Source organism: Schistocerca piceifrons, chromosome 1 (genome assembly GCF_021461385.2).
Source record: "Schistocerca piceifrons isolate TAMUIC-IGC-003096 chromosome 1, iqSchPice1.1, whole genome shotgun sequence".
Classification (NCBI taxonomy): Eukaryota; Metazoa; Arthropoda; class Insecta; order Orthoptera; family Acrididae; genus Schistocerca; species Schistocerca piceifrons.
In genome coordinates this window covers 636451077-636478520 of record NC_060138.1, presented here as the reverse complement: position 1 = coordinate 636478520, position 27444 = coordinate 636451077, and the positions used below count along the sequence as shown (strand labels likewise).

Genomic DNA, 27444 nt, shown 5'->3' with positions numbered 1-27444 from the left:
CATAGTATCGAAGATAAAGAAGTGCTCTAGCTCTTAAGGTACGCATTTTAGAGGCCATGTTTACGAGACTTTTTTGCTTCGAATGATGGTTACTATCATATCCCTGATACTGACCATTCCTCGCAGGAAACACTGTATCTCAAATGTTTACCCCGGTATTGTTGAGTGGTGAGGAGAGCGGTGTCTGCAGTAGCGTGCATACCGGAGCGTCGATTATAAATCACACGCAGCCACGGGTTGCCAGGGATGGCAGGGGGGTGGTAATGAAAGCGGGCGGGGGGGGGGGGGGGGGGGGAGGCGGGCGAGAGCCTGCGCGCCGCCGCCGCAGCCACGGCCAGTCCTCCGGACGCCAGCGGTCTGCACGGCGCGAGTGCCACAAGCGACGGCGACTGCGTGCCTGGCGGTCTCGGCTGCGTGCCGCACGCTTCAGTTCCCCACCGGAAAGAGCGGCCGCACACTTCACCCGTACGGCAGTGCTCTGCTTACGGGGGCGCAGCGTGCCGGAAGCCCCGCCGTTGTTACCGCTACAGGTAGCCGGCAAGTGGAGCACCGCGGCACACGCCAGCATGACGGCTCCGCACGAGGACGACGTCCGCAACGGCAACGTCAAGCAGCCGCCACAACCACAGGTGAGTCCTCCTGCCTAGGGACTTTCCGACACCGCATTCGGTACGATTTTTCGCTCCAGAACTTCACCGATAACATTTTGGAGATTTTTTTCGGGGATATTTTCAGCGATTATCGTCTAACGGACTCGTAATCTCCAAAAAAAAACTTCTGAAAACACTTCCTAAAATTTAAATTTACATTAGTTCTTAACCGCGCGACCGCTACGGTCGCAGGTTCGAATCCTGCGTCGGGCATGGATGTGTGTGATGTCCTTAGGTTAGTTAGGTTTAAGTAGTTCTAAGTTCTAGGGGACTGATGACCTTAGACGTTAAGTCCTATAGTGCTCAGAACCATTTGAACCATTAGTTGTTAAGAAGTCTCTCTTTTTTACAAAAGCTTTCCTCACCTTTGTCTGTCTGTATTTTATATCCTTTCTATTTCGACAATCGTCAATAATTTTACTGCCCAAACAACAAAACCCCTCTACTACTGTTAGCGTCTAATCTCCCAACCCAACTAGCTCAGCATGCTTGTTTCAAATCAACTATGTTCCTTTATCTGTATTTTACTTTTATGAATGTCCATTGAAACCTCTTTTCAGGACGCTACCCATTCCATTCAGTTGCTCTTCCGAGCCCTTGTCCGTCTCTGACGCATCTGCAGTACTATCGGTACATTAATCGACTAATAATGTGTTTATTATTTATTCGCCTATTTACGCCAGTTATCTCCGTTTCTTTTAAAATACCTTCGTAGCAGCGAAAAAGCTAGGAATTGGCCTACACAGTCTCGAAAACGTACAACGAAAAGTGAAGAGTAATGTAGCAACAATTGTCCTATGTTGCGGTTACCGTCCCTTTGGGAATAGTTCAGGTGGCAGTGTTCCAGTTCTCCATTGCACCACTGGTAACGTTCCATCAATACTGCCGGAAAAGTAAAACTCGAGACAGATACGAGTAGTACTAAATCTAAGCTTGAGGGCGGAGAGTAACGTAGGCACTAACATTGTCAACACCAAGTACCGTGAGTGAATGGAACAATTTTGTTGCCGGCCTATGTGGCCAAGTGGTTCTAGGCGCTACGGTCGTAGGTTCGAATCCTGCCTCGGCATGGATGTGTGTGATGTCTTTAGGTTAGTTAGGTTTAAGTAGTTCTAAGTTCTAGGGGAATGATGACCACAGCAGTTAAGTCCCATATTGCTCAGAGCAATTTGAACAATTTTGTTCCCGAACAAGTCACACAGCACATATCGTCGACTTTTGCTCCGCTCTGCAAGTATTTTCAGTGCAGTATAGATACAGAGATAAAATGGGGTAAGAAATCAAACGAAATGCGACTACTGTGTGAAGTGCCAACAGAAACTACGAGTTTCTGATACCAAAATACTCAGAAAATATTCCTGAACAACTGCCGCAATTTTGTCGATGGAGTTCGGTTCATCGAGTATACCAGTACCTAAAATTATTTCGGCAACTAAATAATATCGGAAGGATAGTATCGATATCAACAGTGAGGGTAGCCATACTTCCACAGAGATGTATTTTAAAACGTTTTATTTCGCTCTACTAACGAGGCCATGGCCCATTTTCAAGTGCATCACAAAATAATTATTGAAATAGAAAACTTTTTCACACAACACCTTTTTAAAACTGACTAAAAGTATGAAATAATTTCTCCTAGCCCCATACAGATTCCTAACCCCATACCGATAGTCCTGAAAATTTGGCTTTTGAGTTTTAATAACTATAACAATACTTGCAAAATTTAAAACAAAAAACGTGGGTCGCATGCAGTAGATGAGAGACGCGTAACTAGTTCACCTAACTTACTAACCATATGAACTGGTGTGTGATTTACCTCAATGACAGCTATTCTCTGGACTTCTTACTATTATCAATTGCATGCACAGTGTTTTTCACCGAGTGAGGTGGCGCAGTTGTTAGCACACTGGATTCGCATTCGGGAGGACGACGGTTCAATCCCGCGTCCGGCCATCCTGATTTAGGTTTTCCGTGATTTCCCTAGATCACTCCAGGCAAATGCCGGAATGGTTCCTTTGAAAGGGCACGGCCCCCATCCTTCCCTAATCCGAGCTTGTGCTCCGTCTCTAATGACCTCGCTGTAGACGGGACGTTAAACACCAATATCCTCCTCCTCCTCCACAGTGTTTTTCGTTTTAAGTTTTACGAGTTTTGTCATAATTATTTAAAATTCACAAGCGCGCATTCTAAGGACTAACAGTATGGGGTTAGTAATCTATATGAGGATAGGAGAAATGGTTTTATCCATCTTAGGCCGTTTCAAAAACGTGTTATATTACGAAGTTTCTGATTTAAACTGATTTAAATCGTCATATTCAGCTGATTAGTTTTGTGAAATTTTACAAGCTATTTCAAACATATAATGAGATTACAATAGATTCATTCGGTAAATTTCAAATTTATTTCAGTTTCTCTCCAGCTTCTTCCTACGTTTGTCCGTGAAAAGACCATGAAGGCAAAAGTCAGAGAGAATGAAGCTCCACGATGACTTACTAGCAATCGTTCTAACGCGACACATTCGCGACTCGAACAGGAAACAGGGGGAAGCAGCAGTAATACACGAAGTACCGCCTGTCACACACCACACAAGAAAGCGAGTTATTACTGCGTTGTCAACCAATTCTGAGCTATGTCGAAAGTTTAAAGACTCTAGCTCATCGAGAAATTAGAAGTCAGTTGCAAAATTTGTACCGAACAGGCAGTCAGTCAGAAAAACAATACTCTGCCATACACCTGATCCACTGCATACTAGTATTAACTTTTTATTTTACCTACATTAAATTCACTTATATTTAGGTAGCTGAACCACTTTTCCAAGGTGGCTGCATACAGAATATTATTGGTATACGTTGTTGGAATCTCATATGTTCATTATAGATTACACATGTACACTGATGAGGCAAAACATGATGACCATCAGCTTAATAGCTTGTTTGTCCGTCTTTGTAACGAAATACATCGCTGATCCTGCGTATCAAGGATCCGACAGTTTGTTGGTAGCTTTTTGGACATATCAGACGTGCACGCACAGGTCATGCAATTCCCGTAAATGACGGGCCGCCGATTTCCGAACACGGTGGTAGCGCCCAATAGCCACCCAGGTGGGTTACATAGGAATCATATCAGACGAATTTGGTTGCCGAGACATCAACATGAATTCACTATAATGCTTCTCAAACCACTGTAACACTGTTCTGGCACCAAGACACGGACAATTATACCGCTGAAAAATGACACCGCCATCAGGGAAGGCATCAAGCATGAAGGGATGCAGGTGGTTCTCAGCTGTCAGCGTGTCTTCGATTACTATCACAGGTTCCACGCAAGCGAGAGAGAATGTCTCCCACAGCGGAATACTGCTCCCACCAGCCTGTGTCAGTGGTGCGCTGCACCTTTCGAGGTGACATTCACCTCAATGACGGCGTTTGTGGAGATGACCATCGACCCAGCTAAGCAAAAATGTTGTCACCCAAAGAGTCGACACGTTTCCATTGATCGACGGTCGAATCTCTATGGTCCCATGTCCACTACAACCGTAACTGACGATGTCATTGGATCAACGTGTGAACACGTAGGGGGGGTTCGCTGCGGAGCTCCATGTTCAACAACGTACAATGAACGCTGTGCATGCGCCAGCATTGTGCTCGTTCGGCAAAGATGCCACAGATTACCATCTATCCTATTTTACCACGCAGACAAGCCTCTGAACCCCACATTCTGTGAACAGTCGTGGAAGTCCAACCATTTATCGCTTAGTAGTAATTTCATTCCCCTTTTATCTCATTCCGTTCAAAATGGTTCAAATGGCTCCAAGCACTATGCGACTTAACATCGGAAGTCATCAGTCCCCTAGACTTAGAACTGCTTAAACCTAACTAACCTAAGGACATCACACATATCCGTGCCCGAGGCAGGTTTCGAACCTGTGACCGTAGCAGCAGCGCGGTTCTGGACTGAAGCGCCTAGAACCGCTCGGCCACAGCCGCCGTCTATCTCTTTCCGTAAATAATCACGACGGTAGCACGTCAACATTCAGCGAGCTTCGCCGTTTTCGAGAAACTCGTTCACAGGCTCTGTGTAATAATAATCTGCCCTTCGTCAAAGTCGCTTATATAAATGGATTTACCCATTTGCAGCCCATATCTTCGGTATGGTGATCACCGTCCGTGTCTGCTCCGCTCATGTACACTACTGGCCATTAAAATTGCTACACCAAGAAGAAATGCAGATGATAAAAGGGTATTCATTGGACAAATATATTATACTTGAACTGACATGTCATTACATTTTCAAGCAAGTTGGGTGCATAGATCCTGAGCAATCAGTACCCACAACAACCACCTCTGGCCGTAACAACGGCCTTGATACGCCTGGGCATTGAGTCAAACAGAGCTTGGATGGCGTGTACAGGTACAGCTGCCCATGCAGCTTCAACACGATACCACAGTTCATCAAGAGTAGTGACTGGCGTATTGTGACGAGCCAGTTGCTCGCCCACCATTGACCAGTCGTTTTCAATTGGTGAGAGATCTGGAGAATGTGCTGGCCAGGGCAGCAGTCGAACATTTTCTGTATCCAGAAAGGCCAGTACAGGACCTGCAACATGCGGTCGTGCATTATCCTGCTGAAATGTAGGGTTTCGCAGGAATCGAAAGAAGGGTAAAGCCACGGGTCGTAGCACATCTGGAATGTAACGCCCCTGTTCAAAGCGCCGTCAATGTGAAGAAGAGGTGACCGAGACGTGTAACCAATGGCACCCCATACCATCATGCAGTGTGATACGCCAGTATGGCGATGACGAATACACGCTTCCAATGTGCGTTCACCGCGATGTCGCCTAACACGGATGGGACCATCATGGTGCTGTAAACAGAACCTGGCTCAAAAAATGGTTCAAATGGCTCTGAGCACTATGCGACTTAACTTCTGAGGTCATCAGTCGCCTAGAACTTAGAACTAATTAAACCTAACTAACCTAAGGACATCACACACATCCATGCCCGAGGCAGGATTCGAACCTGCGACCGTATCGATCACGCGGTTCCAGACTGAAGCGCCTAGAACCGCATGGCCACACCGGCTGGCAAACAGAACATGGATTCATCCGAAAAAATGACGTTTTGCCATTCGTGCACCCAGGTTCGTCGTTGAGTACGAGGTGCATTCAAGTTCTAAGGCCTCTGATTTTTTTTTCTCTGGACTGGAAAGAGATAGAAACATGCGCATTGTTTTAAAATGAGGCCGCGTTCATTGTCAATACGTCCCAGAGATGGCAGCACCGTACGGCAGATGGAATTTTACCGCCAGCGGTTAGAATGAGAACTGTTTTAAATACTTAAAATGGCGACGTTTTCCTTACTTGAACAGCGTGCAATCATTCGTTTTCTGAATTTGCGTGGTGTGAAACCAACTGAAATTCATCGACAGTTGAAGGAGACATGTGGTGATGGAGTTATGGATGTGTCGAAAATGCGTTCGTGAGTGCGACAGTTTAATGAAGGCAGAACATCGTGTGACAACAAACCAAAACAACCTCGGGCTCGCACAAGCCGATCTGATGACATGATCGAGAAAGTGGAGAGAATTGTTTTGGGGGATCGCCGAATGACTGTTGAACAGATCGCCTCCAGAGTTGGCATTTCTGTGGGTTCTGTGCACACAATCCTGCATGACGACCTGAAAATGCGAAAAGTGTCATCCAGGTGGGTGCCACGAATGCTGACGGACGACGACATGGCTGCCCGAGTGGCATGTTGCCAAGCAATGTTGACGCGCAACGACAGCATGAATGGGACTTTCTTTTCGTCGGTTGTGACAATGGATGAGACGTGGATGCCATTTTTCAATCCAGACACAAAGCGCCAGTCAGCTCAATGGAAGCACACAGATTCACCGCCACCAAAAAAATTTCGGGTAACCGCCAGTGCTGAAAAAATGATGGTGTCCATGTTCTGGGACAGCGAGGGCGTAATCCTTACCCATTGCGTTCCAAAGGGCACTACGGTAACAGGTGCATCCTACGAAAATGTTTTGAAGAACAAATTCCTTCCTGCACTGCAACAAAAACGTCCGTGAAGGGCTGCGCGTGTGCTGTTTCACCAAGACAACGCACCCGCACATCGAGCTAACGTTACGCAACAGTTACTTCGTGATAACAACTTTGAAGTGATTCCTCATGCTCCCTACTCACCTGACCTGGCTCCTAGTGACTTTTGGCTTTTTCCAACCATGAAAGACACTCTCCGTGGCCGCACATTCACCAGCTGTGCTGCTATTGCCTCAGCGATTTTCCAGTGGTCAAAACAGACTCCTAAAGAAGCCTTCGCCGCTGCCATGGAATCATGGCGTCAGCGTTGGGAAAAATGTGTACGTCTGCAAGGCGATTACGTCGAGAAGTAACACCAGTTTCATCGATTTCGGGTGAGTGGTTAATTAGAAAAAAAATTGAAGGCCTTACAACTTGAATGCACCTCGTACACCAGCGCAGGCGCTCCTGTCTGTGATGCAGCGTCAAGGGTAACCGCAGCCATGGTCTCCAACAGATAGTCCATGCTGTTGCAAACGTCGTCGAACTGTTCGTGCAGATGGTTGTCGTCTTGCAAACGTCCCCATCTGTTGACTCAGGGATCGAGACGCGGCTGCACGATCCGTTACAGCCATGCGGATAAGATGCCTGTCATCTCGACTGCTAGTGATACGAGGCCGTTGGGATCCAGCACGGGGTTCCGTATTACCCACCTGAACCCACCGATTCCATATTCTGCTAACAGTCATTGGATCTCGACCAACGCGAGCAGCAATGTCGCGATACGATAAACCACAATCGCGACAGGCTACAATCCGACCTTTATCAAAGTCGGAAACGTGATGGTACACATTTCTCCTCCTGACACGAGGCATCACAACAACTTTTCACCAGGCAACGCCAGTCAACTGTTGTTTGTGTATGAGAAATCGGCTGGAAACTTTCCTCATGTCAGCACGTTGTAGGTGTCGCCACCGGTGCCAACCTTGTGTGAATGCTCTGAAAAGCTAATCATTTGCATATCACAGCATCTTCTTCCTGTCGGTTAAATTTCGCGTCTGTAGCCCGTCATCTTCGTGGTGTAGCAATTTTAATGGCCGGTAGTGTACTTTTGATACGGCGAAAGTCACGTGACCACAGCGCCACCAGGCGCCATACAGCGTCGCGGTGGGCAGTGGTCATCATGTTTTGACATATAGGTGTATGTAGTCACCACTGCTGCACTTCCAGTTCTGCAAATTATAGCTCACAGATACTCCACACATCTTAATTCCCACTATCTAGTCATGTCCCCAACAACATTTGAAGTCTGTAATACAGCTACTCTGGTTTTATTCATAATACTATGAAATAATCGAATATGCAGTAACCTTACCGATAACATAAGTATTGAAACACTTCTATTTTCTAACTACACAACGTCCCTACTCTTGACAAGCGCGGCAGCGGCTACCTTCACATGCGGCATTACTTGTAGTAAACTAAAACTAAATTTCGAAAACAATATTCGTTGTGGTGATTACATACTTGACCTAAATCGATTTTGCAATGCGAATCAAACATCGGTTTTCGGAGCGTCGTGTGTTTTACGCGGCTGGTGCCCATAAATTTTCTGTGCCGATTTCATAAGCACGATGAATTTGCGTTATCAGTAACTTCATAATTTAAATAAAAGAGAGTATGATTCCGTATAGGTGTCAGTGAACTCATGAGAATGACGAGGTGGAGATCATTCAAGAAGGTATGTTTAACGATGTTATTCACATCAATTAACACACGTGCGAAACTGTTATTACGCCCTCCTTGTAAGGAACATTACTGTTGGCAGTAGTGTGACGTAGCCTTATATGCCGCTGGTATTCTGGAACATTCGGAGTTGGGCTCGCCTTTTCCGGAGGGAGGCAGTTTCTAGCTGTTTCGTTCAGCAATGTCCAAGCGCTACGTTCATGTGCTTTTTGCCGGCCGCGGTGGTCTAGCGGTTCTAGACGCTCAGTCCGGAACCGCGAGACTGCTACGGTCGCAGGTTCGAATCCTGCCTCGGGCATGGATGTGTGTGATGTCCTTAGGTTAGTTAGGTTTAAGTAGTTCTAAGTTCTAGGGGACTGATGACCACAGATGTTGAGTTCCATAGTGCTCAGAGCCATTTGAACCATGTGCCTTTATGCGAAGCGAAGACAGTCGTTTTGGATTCGCGCAGAACGATTTTGTGTAGTCGAGCCGCACGGAACATATAATTATGAACAGTCTTCAGATGTCGAATTGTAGGCCGAAAGTGAGTGATTAATCGGTTTATTCGCGGAGGTTGCGCGTAATTACACGCGAAATAAGTAGGTAAATCAATATCGTCATTCTTAGTGGCATCTGGGGTAAGTTATGTTATCATTTAACAATTATTAAGCCTCCGTGAATTGTTACAGAGGATATTTTAAGTTCGACAAGCAATATAGCAATGGCAGATTTCAGTGTAGCTGCTATTATGAGCATGGTTGGGTCTAGCTATTATTAGGAAGTGTGTAACTTATGAACTCAATCAAAAGCCAAAATAATCCCATACAAGGTGAATGAGCTCAGGGAAACAGATACAAGAATGTTGCATCGTGGTTCTAGGCAAGGTCCTAGTGGAGCTGGTTTTTGTCTCCCTCCGTCCTGTTACAAAGTGTCAAATGTATATCTGTGTCGTGTGGTTTTCTGTGATGAGTGCTTCTACAGTGTAGTGTTGGGTGTGTGTTGTTATGGATGAAAGGAGGGGAGAGAACGCACCTGGTGCCGGCACACAGCTTTCTCCTGTCTAAAAGCACCAAGAGCGCCTCCCAGTTTAACGTCGCTTTCGGACGGACGGATCTTCATCAACAGAGTCGCATGCTCTCACTTCATGAGACACTGCGGAGAGACTTGCAATTTAATCCAAGACGTTGGCGCAAAGTCTGATGATCAGGAACTTAAGGCCATCACCTCTCCTTCCCATGTCCGCCAAATACCAGCTGTGAAAATTTTTCCACCACCGGGATTCGAACCGGCTTACCTCCGATCGAGCGCCAGCGCACAAGCTTGCACTAGCGACGTCGGCTGCGGAGGCAGTTACGAACTCAATAAACGAAGTAAACGTTATGAACTATTTTCCTTTCAAAGCAATCTTTTTCACCTAAAATTGAAGAACTTTCGGATGCGTAAAGAAAAGGACAACTATTTCTTTTTGGCAACACGGTCAGGCTTCGTATGAACCGTGCTCACACTGTTAACCATAGCTTATCCACGCCCGATCGCTGCAATCAAAACTATTTCAATATATAATCAGCATAAATATAATGGGAGGCAGGTTAGTTAACACCTAGATCACGAACGCTGAGAAGAAAAGTGCAAAGTGATGATTGCTGGAACACTAATGTACTCCAACATTTACAAACGAAAGAAGACACGTTCTTCTTTCTGTACACACAATTAGCGAATGCTTTATCACCAGCCATTGAGTTAAAGATAATACACGGTTTAGCCAGTTGTGTAGTATATAGGGTTGTTGCCGAACAGCTATGTGTCCCCCTACATCTAATAAACATAAAAAATGTGCTCCTATTCAATTAAATAAAGGAAACAAATAACTTCTTCTTGTACTTCATTCTACACTATATAGTTTCGCCTCCAATAGCCAAAAGCAAGTAGTAACTTGGCTTCTCAATCACGACTGAAATGCTGTAGAGGTTTACACGCAGCGAAAATCGACTGTGTGAACTAAAATCCGACAGCCAGCTCGTATTTCCAGAATCGATACTATAGTGCCTACATGACCAGACGGAAGCGGTAAGGCGAAATCGGGTTATGGAAAAACGGATTTTAAGTCGCGTGCGAGTGCTTGCTGCGTCTGTAGTGTTCGTGGACAGGAGATGAAACAATTCTATGTGCACACTCCAACTTCCCTTTCCGCCGGCCTCCGTAAATGTCTCGTAAAGGCAATGTGGGAGTCTAATCCTGCCTTAGGTATAAGTGTAAGCTGTTAACGTATCGTTACTGTGTGTCCTACGCAGATGCAGAATTAAATGACATAAATGGGTGTGTGTGCGTACAGATTCCACGCTAATAAAAATACATATGCTCTTAATACATGACAAACTGATTCCTAAATAAACGTTAGATCTGAACCTGTATTAATAATGAAAGTACTTCCTGAAATGAGTCAGAGGTGATTGTCAACTTTTGCCAGTGATATCGTCTACACACCTGAACGGGATTTTTTATTTATGACATTATTGGCATGTTTCCGCTGCTGCGAATGTCACATCACATAATTAAGACTAAGAATAACATATGAATGAGAAGTGCTATATACACACATAAGTCGATAAAAGAAAAAACTCACTTACCAAACTTAGGACTTGTGAGAAAAGTTTAAAGTCAAATGCAATACAGCATATGCCGAAGAGGGATTTCAAGTGCCACCAGCTCTCTTCTAAAGCTTACAGAAATAAACGTGTAACCCGAGAAGTGGTGGAATGCGTTGCTTTCGTTTTTGTCGTCATGTACATATACATGAACAAGGGTTTCCTAAACTGCAATACTACAAGTTAAAGCTATAAAATACGAATTCCAGAGATGCTATTTCACAGTTACAAAATCAGCATTTTGTATTGCAGCCACATGTATATAGTGTGTAAAGCTCACCGGAACATAACAGTAAATATTCATCACATGTGCTTTATACTCATGTATCATTTATCTCACTGGAGAGTTAGTTTTACAAGATTTTACCTTAACACGCTAGACAGATTAAAACTGTGCCTTACGCGCCGAAGTTTATCTAAAGAATGAACCGACAAATAAATAAACACTAGCTGAAGACATAGAAGCAACTTGGAGGCGTGCTTCTAGATATGTTACCGGCAGGTTAGATTAACATGCGAGTATTGTGGAAATGCTCCTCAAACTCAAATAAGACTCCCTCGATAAACAAGACGTTTAACATTTTGTCTAGTAAGTTTGGAGAATCTGTATTTGCGATAGACTGCCGCCATCATACATCACGTGTAATGATCGCGAAGACAAGGTAAGAGAAGTCAGAGGTCGTACGGAAGCGTAGAGGCAGTAGTTTTCCCCTCGCCCTATTTGCAAGTGGAACAGGAAAGGGAATGAGTGGTACCCTCCGCCATGCACCGTATGTTGACTTGTGTAATATGTATATAGATGTAGATCCCGCCCGGTGATGCTGACTTATCTGCCTGCCTGCTAGCCTGTCTTTCTTTCTTTCTTCCTGTCTGTCTCTTCCCTAGCACTGATCCCGTCTAATATGGTGATCGCTTCTTCAGGATTTGGCAAATTTTATTATTTAACTTCGTGGCCGGATTACCATTCTGACGCCGCAGTCATCAAGGTAAGCTATGGGAGCAACGTCCCGCCGTCTACCCGTGAGTTATGTAAAATTTGGTTTGTTTGGTTATCGTACTTTAACTGTTTGTGTATCGCGTTCTCTGAAAAAATGTGTGAAATGTTATGGGACTTAACTACTAAGGTCATCAGTCCCTAAGCTTACACACTATTTAACCTAAACTAACCTAAGGACAAACACACACACCCATGCCCGAGGGAGGACTCGAACCTCCGCCGGGACCAGCCGCACAGTCCATGACTGCAGCGCCTCAGACCGCTTGGCTAATCCTGCGCGGCGCATTCTCTGAGGTGGAACTCGAGGACAACTCGGCACTTGCTTAGTACGAGTGTCGAAAAGCTCCTACGAAGCACACTCAGACTGGTCGATGTGCCAACCTGTTTTGTTTACCCGTCACTCGGATTCGATGCGGGTCTATCTATATCTCCATGTATCGCAAACTAGCGCAAGCAGAGCAGAATTGGGGCTTCAGGGATTCCCTTAGGTCATTGTAGACCAATACCAGTATGGTTCCTCCAGAGAGGTCGTGGTCTATATCTTCCAATCCTCGTCCAATAACAACTGGCACTCTGAATGATCGGGTAAAGGGTGGATGCCTTTTCCAACTAATGACCTCCCTGTGTATCTCCAGATGTGACTTTTATTTTCTTCTATTCAGTATCCATTAGGATAAGCACAATATCCCGTAGATTATAGCTGTCGCTACGTTCCATGGCACAGGTACAGTAGAGTGTCGATTATCCGAACGCCGGCCGACTGAACGACAGCTTAACCGAACTGTTACCCGCTCGCGTAAGCAGCCCCCCCCCCCCCACTCCCCCCTCCACCCATGGCCACCTCCACAGTTACCGGTTGTCCCTAAATAGTAACTTTTACGCTATGTTACAATCATTTGTGTCAACTTTGCTGCGTAAAGCAGACTGCGATATAAAACCCTAAACATAAACATGTTATCCTTTCTATGACAGATAAATACGAGATTATTGAAGTTCAGAGGAAGGTGAATCTGCAACCAAGCTATCTGATGAATACAAAGTTCGTAAATCGACAGACAAGGATATTTAAAAAAAGGCACTGTTGGTCCAGATTGTCCCACTCCTCAACGGCGATTCGGTGTAGAATCCTCAGAGTGGTTGGTGGGTCACGTCGTCCATAAACATCCCAGGCATGTTGATAGCGTTCATGTCTGGAGAACATGCTGGCCACTCTAGTCGAGCGATGTCGTTATCCTGAAGGAATCATTCACAAGATGTGCACGATGGGGCGGCGAATTGCCGTCCATGAAGACGAATGCCTCGCCAATATGCTGCCGATATGGTTGCACTATCGGTCGGAAGATAACATTCACGTATCGTACAGCCGTTACGGCGCCTTCCATGACCACCAGCGGCGTACCTCGGCTCCACATGTCAGGCCGCTCGTGGTCTCGCGGTAGCGTTCTCGCTTCCCGAGCACGGGGTCCCGGGTTCGATTCCCGGCGGGGTCAGGGATTTTCACCTGCCTCGAGATGACTGGGTGTTTGTGTTGTCCTCATCATTTCATCATCATCCAGGAAAGTGGCGAAATTGGACTGAGCAAAGATTGGGTAATTGTACGGGCGCTGATAACCACGCAGTTGAGCGCCCCACTAACCAAACATCATCATCATCATCATCATCGGCTCCACATAATGCCAACTCAAAACAGTAGGGAACCTCCACCTTGCTGCACTCGCTGGGCAGTATACATAAGGCATTTAGCCTGACCGAGTTGCCTCCAAACACGTCTCCGACGATTGTCTGGTTGAATGCATATGCGATACTCATACGTGAAGAGAACGTGATGCCAGTCTTGAGCGGTCCATTCGGCATGTTGTTGGTACCATCTGTACCGCGCTGCATGGTGTCGTGGTTGCAAAGATGGACCTCGCCATGTACGTCGGGAGTGAAGTTGTGCATCATGCAGCCTATTGCGCACAGTTTGAGTCGTAACACGACGTCCTGTGGCTGCACGAAAAGCATTTTTCAACATGGTGGCGTCGCTGTCAGCGTTCCTCCGAGCCGTAATCCGTAGGTAGCGGTCATCCACTGCAGTAGTAGCCCTTGGGCGGCCTGAGCGAGGCATGTCATCGACAGTTCCTGTCTCTCTGTATCTCCTCCATATCCGAACAACATCCTTGTGGTACACTAGAGACGCCTGGACACTTACCTTGTTGAGAGCCCTTCCTGGCAGAAAGTAACATTGCAGACGCGATCGAAACGCGGTATTGACCGTCTAGGCAAGGTTGAACTACATACAACACGAGCCGTGTATCTCCTTCCTGGTGGAATTACTGGAACTGATCGGCTGTCGGACCCCCTCCGTCTAATAGGCACTGCTCATCCATAGTTGTTTACATCTTTTGGGCGGGTTTAGTGACACCTCTGAACAGTCAAAGGGACTGTGTCTGTGATACAATATCCACAGTCAACGTTTAACTTTAGGAGTTCTGGGAACCAGGGTGATGCAAAACTACGAGGGTTGAAACTTAAATAGTGGCAACTATTTATTCGTAACCGATACAAAAAGTTACATGTTTGCACTTGTTACTGTCCTTTAAAGTAGTCACCAGCTTTGCGGTGAACCCGTTACCAGCGATGTGGAAGGCGTAGTATACCGTTAGCAGAACCTGTTCTGTTGGTGGTGCGAATGAAGCAGTCTACTGCCTGTCGAATCTCTGGAGCAGTTCTGGAGCGAATGCCACGAAGTGGTTCCTTCATCTTCGGAATCAAATCAAAGTCACAAGGACTTACGTCCGGGAAGTACGGTGGACGGCACAGCTGGTCGCAGGTGATGCTCCAAAAACGAACAGTAATACTGTGAATGGACGGTCTTTGCTAAAGAAGCGCCGACACTTTCTGCGCAACCCACCCATCAATTTGCAGGACAATGCGCTGGCGCATACAGCCCAAGCTGTGGCTGCTCTGTTCGGTCGATGGGATTGGGAATTACTGTACAATCCACCATACTCCCTGGATTTAAGTTCCAACCCTTGTATTTTTATGTGTGTTTAATGACTCCGTCTGAAGCAATTGCAGGTTTAGATATTGCCTTGCGTTGGTTTGAAGCTCAAAACGAAAAAGACTAGTGTCAGAAGTCTCCCTTGGAAAAAGTGAGTGGCTTAGTTGCTCGTAAGCGGGTTGGCTTGCTTAGACAGGCCAAAATTAAATACTACACTCCTGGAAATGGAAAAAAGAACACATTGACACCGGTGTGTCAGACCCACCATACTTGCTCCGGACACTGCGAGAGGGCTGTACAAGCAATGATCACACGCACGGCACAGCGGACACACCAGGAACCGCGGTGTTGGCCGTCGAATGGCGCTAGCTGCGCAGCATTTGTGCACCGCCGCCGTCAGTGTCAGCCAGTTTGCCGTGGCATACTGAGCTCCATCGCAGTCTTTAACACTGGTAGCATGCCGCGACAGCGTGGACGTGAACCGTATGTGCAGTTGACGGACTCTGAGCGAGGGCGTATAGTGGGCATGCGGGAGGCCGGGTGGACGTACCGCCGAATTGCTCAACACGTGGGGCGTGAGGTCTCCACAGTACATCGATGTTGTCGCCAGTGGTCGGCGGAAGGTGCACGTGCCCGTCGACCTGGGACCGGACCGCAGCGACGCACGGATGCACGCCAAGACCGTAGGATCCTACGCAGTGCCGTAGGGGACCGCACCGCCACTTCCCTGCAAATTAGGGACACTGTTGCTCCTGGGGTATCGACGAGGACCATTTGCAACCGTCTCCATGAAGCTGGGCTACGGTCCCGCACACCGTTAGGCCGTCTTCCGCTCACACCCCAACATCGTGCAGCCCGCCTCCAGTGGTGTCGCGACAGGTGTGAATGGAGGGACGAATGGAGACGTGTCGTCTTCAGCGATGAGAGTCGCTTCTGCCTTGGTGCCAATGATGGTCGTATGCGTGTTTGGCGCCGTGCAGGTGAGCGCCACAATCAGGACTGCATACGACCGAGGCACACAGGGCCAACACCCGGCATCATGGTGTGGGGAGCGATCTCCTACACTGGCCGTACACCACTGGTGATCGTCGAGGGGACACTGAATAGTGCACGGTACATCCAAACCGTCATCGAACCCATCGTTCTACCATTCCTAGACCGGCAAGGGAACTTGCTGTTCCAACAGGACAATGCACGTCCGCATGTATCCCGTGCCACCCAACGTGCTCTAGAAGGTGTAAGTCAGCTACCCTGGCCAGCAAGATCTCCGGATCTGTCCCCCATTGAGCATGTTTGGGACTGGATGAAGCGTCGTCTCACGCGGTCTGCACGTCCAGCACGAACGCTGGTCCAACTGAGGCGCCAGGTGGAAATGGCATGGCAAGCCGTTCCACAGGACTACATCCAGCATCTCTACGATCGTCTCCATGGGAGAATAGCAGCCTGCATTGCTGCGAAAGGTGGATATACACTGTACTAGTGCCGACATTGTGCATGCTCTGTTGCCTGTGTCTATGTGCCTGTGGTTCTGTCAGTGTGATCATGTGATGTATCTGACCCCAGGAATGTGTCAATAAAGTTTCCCCTTCCTGGGACAATGAATTCACGGTGTTCTTATTTCAATTTCCAGGAGTGTATTTCCAGCATTAATTCTATACTTATGTACTGCACATGCAAAATGCATATTTATTACATATTTTTTGTTTAGTAGGCTACACTATATGCATTCCTACTGTCCTTGCCTTCGTATTAACGGAAGAGATTCATGTTATTATAAATATATGTAGTTTTTATTGATAAATTGGAAAATAAAAATATATCCGAACAGCCCAGGTTTCATGACACCTGTGTCCCCCAGTAGTTTGAATAATCGATTCTGTACAGTACTTACTGTTAGTAAGGGCGCCCCTGAAGATTCGGTGGCACCTTTCGTTGCGGATGACAGTCCTTCGCTGGGAGCCGCAGGTCGCCGCATTCGCATTGAGGTCGCTTTCTCTGGCAAAAGCCTCCTGCGGAACGTGGCCGCCCACATAGCGAAACTAAGCATCTAATTTTCTAAACAGGCAGTCGTGATTCTCTCCTGCTTTGCTACTTTCAACGAAAGCTCTCTTGTTGTTGCATGAAATAACACACTGGAAGGTAGCGCTACTGAAGACCGACTATTATGCCGTGATTCTGTCAAGGGGCACAAGTAAGTTAGTTAAGTCGGTTATCTCAAGGTGCTTCAGTTTGGATTATCAGTGTCCCGTCCTTTACTGTCAGCACTTTTCCGAAACACACACTGTCTGATCAAAAGTATACGGACACTCGTATGTAACTCGGAACTGACCACTAGATGTCACTAGAGGCGGACCCACCAGTATGAAAGTAGCCGAGAAGTGTCGTGTGGTCAGTAGTGAAAATTGCAAAGTGCGTCGGCCAACAGAGCTCAGTGACTTTGAACAAATCCATCGGGAAGATACTAACCCTTCTAAAGACGCCCAAGTGAAAACGTCAAGGAACAATCACAGCCGAATCAAAGCCAGTCAGACATCATCTAATGAACGACAGCAACCACGTTTCCCTTCCAGGTAACGCTACACTCCACACGAATATCTTCAAAAAAGACTCCCCAATATTTAAATTTATATTATATACTAACAAATTTATCTTTTTCAGAAATGCTTTTCTTGCTATTGCCAGTCCGCCATTTATAGTCTCTCTACTTCCGCCATCATCAGTTATTTCGCCACAAAAACGGCAAAACTCACCCGCTACTCCCACTATTACGCTAACGTTGAAACAGTGCTATCAGTTTAGACAAAGTTGATTTGAGCACAGTTGTACAATATGTGTACCTATATTTACAAAAAAAATTTTAATTTATGTTAATCTGTGGTTCAGCAAGATGTTTTTGTCCAGTCGCAATAGGAAAGGTTGGAAATAAAACGCTTGACACTAGGACGACCACTGGACTCGGAGAGCTAACTGAGACAGTAAAGGACGCCATATTACACTTTAAGGCACGCCTGCAAAAGGCCGTGTTTTATTTATCAAGGAACAGTTTGTTCAGGCTGCGTTTGCTCACAAGAACTCGCTTGCACCCTGGCCCGTGTGTACGTATGCAACAGGCTTCATTGGCACTGCAGAGGACATGTTGTAGGACCTGACCTGTTTCTCCTTTTAAGCGCATCACGGGAAGCCTAAGCCATTAGGGCTAGACGTAGATACAGAACGTTCAGCTTCTCGACACTTCATTGTCTTAATCAGCGAACTACATCACTCAGTTCGATTGGAAAAAGGCGAAATGAATAGCGAGTTTGAAACAGACTAGACTTCGGATAAGCTTCTTTTCATAACCTTTATTTTTTGTCTTCACTTTTTTCGTGAATGTGTGAATTTTCACTTGTAGTCGATTAAAAAAGTAGCATTTATTCGTTGAGTGATGTACGAATCGACTTGGGAGCGACTTATTTTCACTTTTGCGCCAGAAACGTAGCTTGCAAGTGATAAATGTTTCATACAAATTATTTAAATGTTCTAAGGATAGGTGTATAGTAATACAACCAAATCAAACCCCCTCTCCGACTCCCCCCCCCTCCACCCCAACGAACCTGTTACTCCCATCTTACTATATATACATAAACTAACGGAAAAAATTTAGTTGAATCGTTAGCTTCCCATTTTAAATTAGATGTCTGCGAGAAAGCGGAAATTGCGATGCTAACAGTAGGCTTTGGCCAGTCACGTAGTGAACATAAGTCAAACGAAATACACAACATGGCGACTATAACGTGATATTATTAGCGACATGACGTAACATGAAAAACACAGTTTTGGTCCATCATGACACACAGTACGAACTAAAGATTGTTTATCGTGAATAAATCTTGGCTAATGTCAGAAACTCAAGTGGAGACTATGATACGCTTTTTAGAATATATAATATATATTTTTCAATAGTAAATCGAAATGGTTATCACAAGAACTACTTTAATTATTAGAAAACGAAACGAGTATAATAAAAACAGCTCTAAAGCTGTGGTGGGTATCTCGATACACAGTACAAACTAAAAATAAAAAGTATCGTAAAAAAATATAAGCTAATGGAAAATGAGACTTTCGCTACGTAGCTCAAATGGAGACTGGGATACGCGGTATGTATCAGTAATAAATCGAAATATTTATCGCAGAACAACTTCAACTATTTATCGCAAAGATTGCAAATCGATCGCCGCAAAAAGGTTCTACAATTAGCACGATAAATTGTACGAATTAAAAAATATGTACACAGTAAAGACAAATAGACTGATAAATCGACTGAGTATTATAATTTCCTCTAGTACTGAAGGGACAGTATTTTGTTTCTCTTGCACAGCAGAGATCGAAAATATAGTTTCTTTCGAAATCAACGAAAACAAATGGCGCAGTAAAATAATGCAATTCAAAATGTGCATCAAGAAGTGACGTTACTGGTCAAAGCGGACGCTTAGCATAAGAAATTTCTCTTGAGCAAAAGTAAGCGGATGCATCTCCTTTGCAGTAAACTGCGCAAATATTTAAACATAGTTTCCTGCTCTAATTCTGCACACAGTCCAATTAAATTGCTAAGTTGCAATAGCTGATTGCAACTTCAGAAAAGCCATATAATAAAGTGTGTATCGGTTGCTTCCGTGTTCTAACGTTGACGCGCAGAGTTATCCAACTCAAAGTAAGCACCTAGTGCCGATATTTCCCGCGCATAAATACCGCTGTTGGTTACCATAATGTATTCTTCGAAATGGAGACTGCAGTACAGATGGCTTCAGCGATTCTGCGTGCTCTGTTATGTCTCAGACAGCTAACGCCTGTTGCTGGGGACGCGGTACAGCTATTACTGCTGGAGCAGTGGAAATTCGCTGTGTATTAATGAGTGACCATTAGCGACACAGGCGTGCGAGAAGCTATTAGGAAGAGCTGGAAGCTTTTTCAAATGGCCCCTCTACTAAACCTACAGTTCTAACAGCGCACGATGCCACCTGGAATCACTTATAGTCAGTGAAAGTACGTGAGACTGTTAGCATACGATAGTAATTACGTCACACGGAAATGTAAAGGCCGTTTTATAGCAATAGATTAGAAGTAAATCTACTTCTCAGAAAGGCCAGTGGGCGATTCTTGCTGCAAAACACTACTGTATAAACGTGCGTCGGTTCAGGAAGAGCTTTATTTGCAGTGGACTCTGTACGGTGGAGCGTCTCTCTTATAGTATTTCATACGAGAACGTTTATTTTGTCCTCTTAGACTTGCGGAAGTACAAAATCAAGGAAAAATACCCGATAGCAGTCAGACAACATAAGGGCACAGGATAAAAATTGGTCAGGCCCACTTCGGCGACGAAGGGAGCCAACAAGTATCTTCCAGTATGCTATATGGAGCTGAAGTCACTGATGATTAAGTATCTCAGAATTGCTGGAATGTTGATTGCTGTGCTTCACCCGCTTTTCGAAATAGTCGCATATGAATCGTGTAGTATTAAGATCGGGAGGTTTAGCAGTCCAGTGGAGTTATGATAGGCTGCTTGAGTGTTCATCAAACCAAGATCGTGAAAACGGGTGTTGGCATCTTGGATGACGGGGGTGTCATGAAGATGTAGAGGGGAAGGCAACTCCTCGTCACTGAGGCTAAGCTACATGAACCATACTGCACACTACCTCTCGCAGCTACTGTTCAGTTTCTGCGTCGTTTGGTCCGCTGAAGACGAGTAGCTCTACGTGCCACTCTGAGCACTGGTCTTCTGCGATATACCCGACTCCAAATGTCCACTGCATGGAGACCTTTTCGCTATGTTCGCTCGGAAAATGGTTGAGATAGGCCTGGATACATTGACAATACCAACTACTGTCTGGTTTCAAATCGATCTTCATTGAAAGTCCGGTCCCTGTAGGTTACAATCATTTAACGACTGCTGCTCTTACGCTGAGAATTGTACAACATCCCTTGTAAACACTTCATCAGTATCCTTGGTCGACCAAAAATTCAGGCAACTTTATTTACGGTGTTGTCTTGGGCAGGTACAAATGCGATAGTTTCGTCCAGCCATTAGGTGACATCTCCAAGTAGACCCACCATACACCCGACTAGCGCATACACACCACTTCAACGCCATGCCTTACGTCAGCAGTCGAGGGTCACAGGATGCATAGCATCAATTCAGCACCATCTACAACGCTCCAGAGAGACATATGTGCAGATTTAGTGGGTGACTAATACATTCTAAGATAAAAAATAAAAACAAACAAAATAAAAAAACGCAACAGAAAGGAATTACTCGAATGTGACGGAAATCGGTACATGTGATGCACATGTACACACAAATAAATGATTGCAGTTTCAGGAGAATTGGATGATTTATTCAGAGAAAGAGCTTCACAAATTGAGCAAGTCAATAATGGGTTAGTCCACTTCTGGCCCTTATACAATTGGCATTATTTATCAGAGTTGTTGGATGCCCTCGCGGGAGATATGGTGCCAAATTCTGTCCGACTGGCGCGTTACATCGTCAAAATCCCGATTTGGTTGGAGGACCCTGCGCTTTATGCTCCAGATGTCCGCAAGTGGGGAGAGATCCGGCGACATTGCTGGCAAAGGTAGAATTTGGCAATCACGAAGACAAGCAGCAGAAACTTTTGACGTGTGCGGGCGGGCATTATGTTGTTGAAATGTAAGCACAGGTTGGCTTGCCGTTACGGGCAACAAAACGGGGCGTAGAATTCCGTCGACGTACCGCTGTGCAGTGAGGGTGCCACGGATGACGACCGAAGGAGTCCTGCTATGAAAAGAAATGACACGTCAGACCATCACTCCTGGTTCTCGGGTCATATGGCGGGCGACAGTGAGATTGGTATCCCACAGCTGTCTGGGATATCTCCAGACACGTCTTCGGCCTCGAATTTCATTGACTGGAGTAGAATTGTCTTCAGTGGTAAGTCCCGCTCCTAACTGAACCCCGATGACCAGTGAAGACATGTCTGGAGACAGCCCGGACAGTGGTGGTACTGTTTCCTGCCATACGGCCCAACAGCCAGGAGATATGGTCGGGGCTGGCATTCCATTTCATAGCAAAATCCCTTTGGTTGTCATCTGCAACACCCTTAAGGGACAACAGTACGGCGCCGATATTCTACGCCCTGTTTTGTTGGCCTTAATAGCAAGCCATCCCGGGCTTACATTTCGGCAAAATTGGTTGTACAGAGAATCCCTTTCCTCCGGCCAGTTGTAAGGGTTCGACTCTTTTGATCTTCTTCTTCTTTCTTCCTTTCTCTGGCCTTTACTTTGTATCTACACGGGGTCGGCGCATTAATGTTTGGATTTGACAATGATAGTCGTAGAAGGTGGTATGATGCCCTGCCTACCGCCACCTGTTTCACCAACGAGACGGAATTTGTGAACCCTACCCATCTGCGTCTAGTGTTGTCCCATGTGAAAGAGCGCGAACGCTTCCGAAATTTTTGTGAATCTTGTGATGCAGGACTTGGGTATTAACCCGCTATTCACCTACTGGGATGTGGGAAACAGCCTAAAACCATCAAGGCTGGTCGGCACACCAGCACCCGCCGTCAGGTCGCCGGGTAGACTCGATCCAGGGCCGCCGCGCCTGCCGAATTGCGGCAGCGGCGTGCTAACATGCGCGGCTTTCCATGCGGTTAGGTCCACTGTTTTCACGTATTTGCAAATTTATTTTAATTTTAACTGCGTGTTATGTTGATAAGTCGAAACAGGGGGCTTGTTCCATTCAATTTTTGATCGATAATAAAAATTTTTAGGTAGAAATAAAGTGATTGTGTTCGTTTTATCTTATGAATGGCCACGTGATGTTAAAATGTGCTTTTTATCCATTTGTACATAGCTTTGCTGATTCCAGGAAAAAAGACAGTTAAAAAACTAAAATATTACTAAATGTACATCAAAATTATCTGCATTCAAATAAATTTCATTACTCTGCATCAATTATTTTTTTCCGTCAGGGAGTACATTTGTGTCGGTAACAGATTTAAGTAATTAACGTTGCAAGATTACAGGTTAACGTTAGCGCAAGACAAGTCATTGCAAATGCAAAATGCTGGTACATTAATAACGGTTGAATCCGCCCCGATAGCTGCGTAGTCAACGCGACGGAACGCCGTGCAAAGGGGCCCAGGTTCGGTTCCCGGCTGGGTCGGAGATTTTCTCCGCTCGGGGTCTGGATGCTGGATGTTGTGTTGTCCTCATCATCATCATCTCATCCCCATCGACGCGCAAGTTGCCGAAATGGCGTCAACTAAAAAGACTTGCACCAGGCGACCGGTCTATCCGACAGGAGGCCCTAGCCACACGACATTTCATTTCATTTCAATAACCGTTGTAACCACCAGGATGTTGAATGCAAGCATGTAAACGTAAATGCATTCTGTAGTGCAGGTGCCAGATGTCAGATTGTGGGGTGAGGTTCCACGCCTGTTGCACTTGGTCGAGTGTTGACATGTAGTGAACATTCTGCACAGCATGTTAGGTTACAGCAGCAGTATATGGGTAGTATCCGACCGAAGATTGATTTCTGGCCGAAGCAGAAGCTCATTAATCGGCTATCATCCTAACCTTCGGCCGAAGCCGAAGATTTAATAGCACTAAGAAATTACGTTCAAGATTCGAAAAATGTGAATAAGAACTGTGACTTTTTAAAATATAATATAAAGAACTTAACGAGATGATTAAAATTATCTTGCAACCTGTCAGAAATAAAGATACAATTATAATATTTAATTACTCAAAAAAGTACTTGTACGATTACACTTGGAAAAACTCATAGAAGGGCGGGGTAGCCTAACGGTCTGAGATGCCTTGCTACGGGCTATCGTATGTTCGCCTCTCTTCAGTGAATGTGGTCTACGAGATTGATATTCCACAACTTTTTTTAGCAAGTTTTACTCTAAAATACAGATTAATAAAGGCGAGACAATTCGCAACGGCGAAGTTGTTCTTACTAGAACAAAAAGCAGAAAACCTTGTGCGCTATTTCAACTTGTCTAAAATTACAACTTTCTCGGAGATTTGAAAAGTTAATTTATTATTATTAATAATATCACTTTTTATTGTTATTACTTTTCCGGACTGCCCTTTGTGCCAGGAACTGCCTGCACTTCTAGTGAATTTATTGTTCGTTCTCACAAACAGCAGCCAGCGATGCTGAAACAAAATACCCAATTTTTTTTCAAAAAGAAAATGTATGAGGCGAACAAATACGCCATTTCACATACTGCTCAAACGATCTGACTGAATAAAAGGTGTAACATCCGAGCATCTACCATCTTTAACATATAAGGCTCTAAAGATGAAGAAAAACAGAACTTCGTATTTTGGTTCTTCAAGTATATACAGCAGTAGAATGTGCAACATTTGTCAAATACAAGCCGTCTTCTATCTAAATAGGTGCTCTTTGGTTTAAAACTTAAAATTTTTTCGTTAGTTTGCAGATGACGTTTCGTATTAGGAGTTAAAGCCCTGCATCTCTAAAGAGAACAAATACCCGAGATACTAACCTTCCAAGACGTAAATGTAAAGGGACACAAGAAGAATATTTTAACCAGCCAGTACATAAAAATGCATTCATTTTCAAAAATTAAATAGAATATAGTGCCTACTGACGATTGCAGAACAGTGATGAACATATATCGCAATAAATCAAAAATTATAATTCCATAAAGCGCCGCAAATCATTCTTTCCTTGGTGTCAGGGCTAACGGCAAGACATAAATCACTTTGACCTTAAATTGAAAAACAACTAAGGAACTGTAAATGAAAAAGAGTAATTATGGAGTTTTTGTGCGTTAGTACGTGTCGCTCTGCGTGCGATGTATCTTGAAGACCGGCGAATGTCAATTGCGAACAACGAGCGCCGGCCACGCGAAAAGTGGTAGCATTTAGAGTACTGATCTGTATACTTTCTGGTAGAGATTAGGCAGAGTGCTTTCGGAGCATTGAACCTTTTTAAAAAAATGTCGCGCAAAGTAAGTGCAGAGTCTAATCTTATACCAACGAATATGAAATATAGAAGAAGTAAATTCTGCTGAAAACCGTGTAAATAATTATTTTAATACTCAGAACCGATATAATCATTAACAAGTCAATCGCAGTCACCACATGTCTACTGCGCACTGAACTTGTGTTCATTATAATGTCGCACACTACAAATCACGTTCCTTGGCAGCAGTGCCTATTTACAGAGCTACGGAACATTCCGGGTTCTGCCGACGAGCTCCAAGAACTGAGGGAACTCAGCGAACCAGAAAAACTTTACAAAGTATGGTGACACTTGTCCCTAAAACCATAACATTAAGAACAGGTATTAAAAAATAAATCACGCTTGAAATACCGTTGAAAACAGCTTAATACATTTTTATTTTTTATGTGCTTTCACAAACTCGGTCAAACAAAAAATTTCGCAATCGTATGGCAAAACACCAAAGCAGATAATCTAATTCGCATACGAACTTGTGTGTAGTGGCGATGGCGGCCGACCGACGCAACACTGTGTACTACAGTCCGCTCCAAGTATGTGAAAGCTTCGCGACTGTTGCAGGTTAACTGTCGGGTGTCAATTGCGCATGTGGCGTTCTTTCGGCGCTCGTTAGAAACCTTCGGTTTCAGCCAAAAGTTCGACATATTTTGGCAGAAGACGAAAGTTTAGTCGAAGGTGGGATGTTTGGTCGAAGATGGCTGAAGGTGGTCGAAGCCGAAGCCGAATGTCCGGTCGGACACTATCTACGAGGGCTATTCGGAAAGTAAGTCGCGAAATGGAAACCACAGTGCAAATCAAAACAGTTTTATTTGAAACAGTTAGCTACAACTTCCAGCCGATTCGACTTAGACGTTTGTTGTAGCGTTGTAACTACTTTAGAATATCCTCGTTATAGACGGCAGCCGCCAGTGCTTTCCGCAAATTCTCTACGCTGGCCTACAGTTCGTTGTCTGTGCCAAAATGCCGTCTTCATAGCCAGAGGTTCATGCAAGCAGAGATGAAACTCAAAGGGGGACAATTACGGGCTGTATTGTGGGTAATCAAACATTTCCAATTGAAAACGATGCAGGAGCATCTTCATTGCCCCCGCAGAATGCGGCTGAGAATTGTCTTGAAGAAAAAAACGCATGACAGTTATGTAATGTTGGCTGCATAGCTTCAGGCGAAATTTCTCACCAGGCCCTCATACTTGGCGGGAGACACTATTGTTCTAGGTATCTTTATGTGCTCCCTGTGAGCTCAGAACTAAAAATAACGACGTAAGATGATCGACAAGGCACGCTAGAGAACCTGCCCAACACCCCTGTGCAAAACTTCATCGGATTTTCACTGTGGTTTCCATATCGCGACCGATCGTTCCTTACTTTCCGAATAACCCTCGTATGTGGTAGCTTTATCCTGTTGGGAAACCCCATGGAATGCTCTTCATGAATAGCAGCACGTATCACCAGACTGACGTAAAAATTTACAGTCGTGGTTCGTGCTCTTGCTCTTGCTGTCATGCAAAATTGCACCCCAGACCATAACTCCAGGTGTAGGTGTCTCTAGCACGCAGGCAAGTTGGTTGCAGGCCCTCAATTGGCCTCCTCCTACCCACAGCAATCACTGGCACCAAGGCAGAACCAGTTTTCATCGGAAAACGCAACATTCCTCCTCTCTGCCCTCCAATGACCTCTCACTTAACACCACCGAAGCAGCAATTGGCGGTGGTTTGGGGTCCGTGGAATGCACACTACTGAGCGTCTGGCTCGGAGCAGTTCTTGAAGTACCCGGTTTGTAACAGTTCGTTGTGCCACTGTGGTTACACGTGCTGCTCAGATTGCTGCTGCTGATGTTGTACAGTACGCCAGACCCCACGCCAAACACGATGGTCTTCCCTCTCGGTAGTGTCACGTGGCCCTACGAAGCCCGGTCTGCTTGCGACCGTACATTCTCGTGAAAACCGTTACCAGCCATCATGCACAGTGGCTACTTTTCTCTCAAATCTTTCTGCAGTATCACAAAAAGAACATCCACTTTCTCGTAGCCCTGTTACGCGACCTCGTTCACTCTCAGTGAGGTTTTGATAACGGCGTCTTTGTCGTCTTAAATGTGTTTTTCACTAACAAAAAAATGGTTCAAATGGCTCTGAGCACTATGGGACTTAACATCTATGGTCATCAGTCCCCTAGAACTTAGAACTACTTAAACCTAACTAACCTAAGCACATCATACAACACCCAGTCATCACGTCTTGACTAACATCAACTCACCAGGACCAATCTCAACAGTAACTAACGCTCACGACCGTTAGACCTTTAAGATGCAGAAAGGCTTACCAACGTTCGTTTTGAAACGTCCCCTTAGAAAAATCAGTGAATTACTGTGCTGATAAACCCCTTACGTTATTTGATTTTCAAAC

General features: G+C 45.2%; 1 protein-coding gene across 1 annotated transcript in view; it reads left to right on the top strand.

Moving 5' to 3' along the window:
- Window positions 1–371: 371 nt before the first annotated feature.
- The window catches only part of LOC124786139 (long-chain fatty acid transport protein 1-like), a 390437-nt gene continuing 363364 nt past the window's right edge, over window positions 372–27444 (top strand). The window contains exon 1 of the mRNA XM_047254238.1: window positions 372–629. Coding sequence (XP_047110194.1) covers window positions 567–629 — 63 coding nt within the window. The 5' untranslated portion in view covers window positions 372–566. The remainder of the gene's footprint in view (window positions 630–27444) is intronic.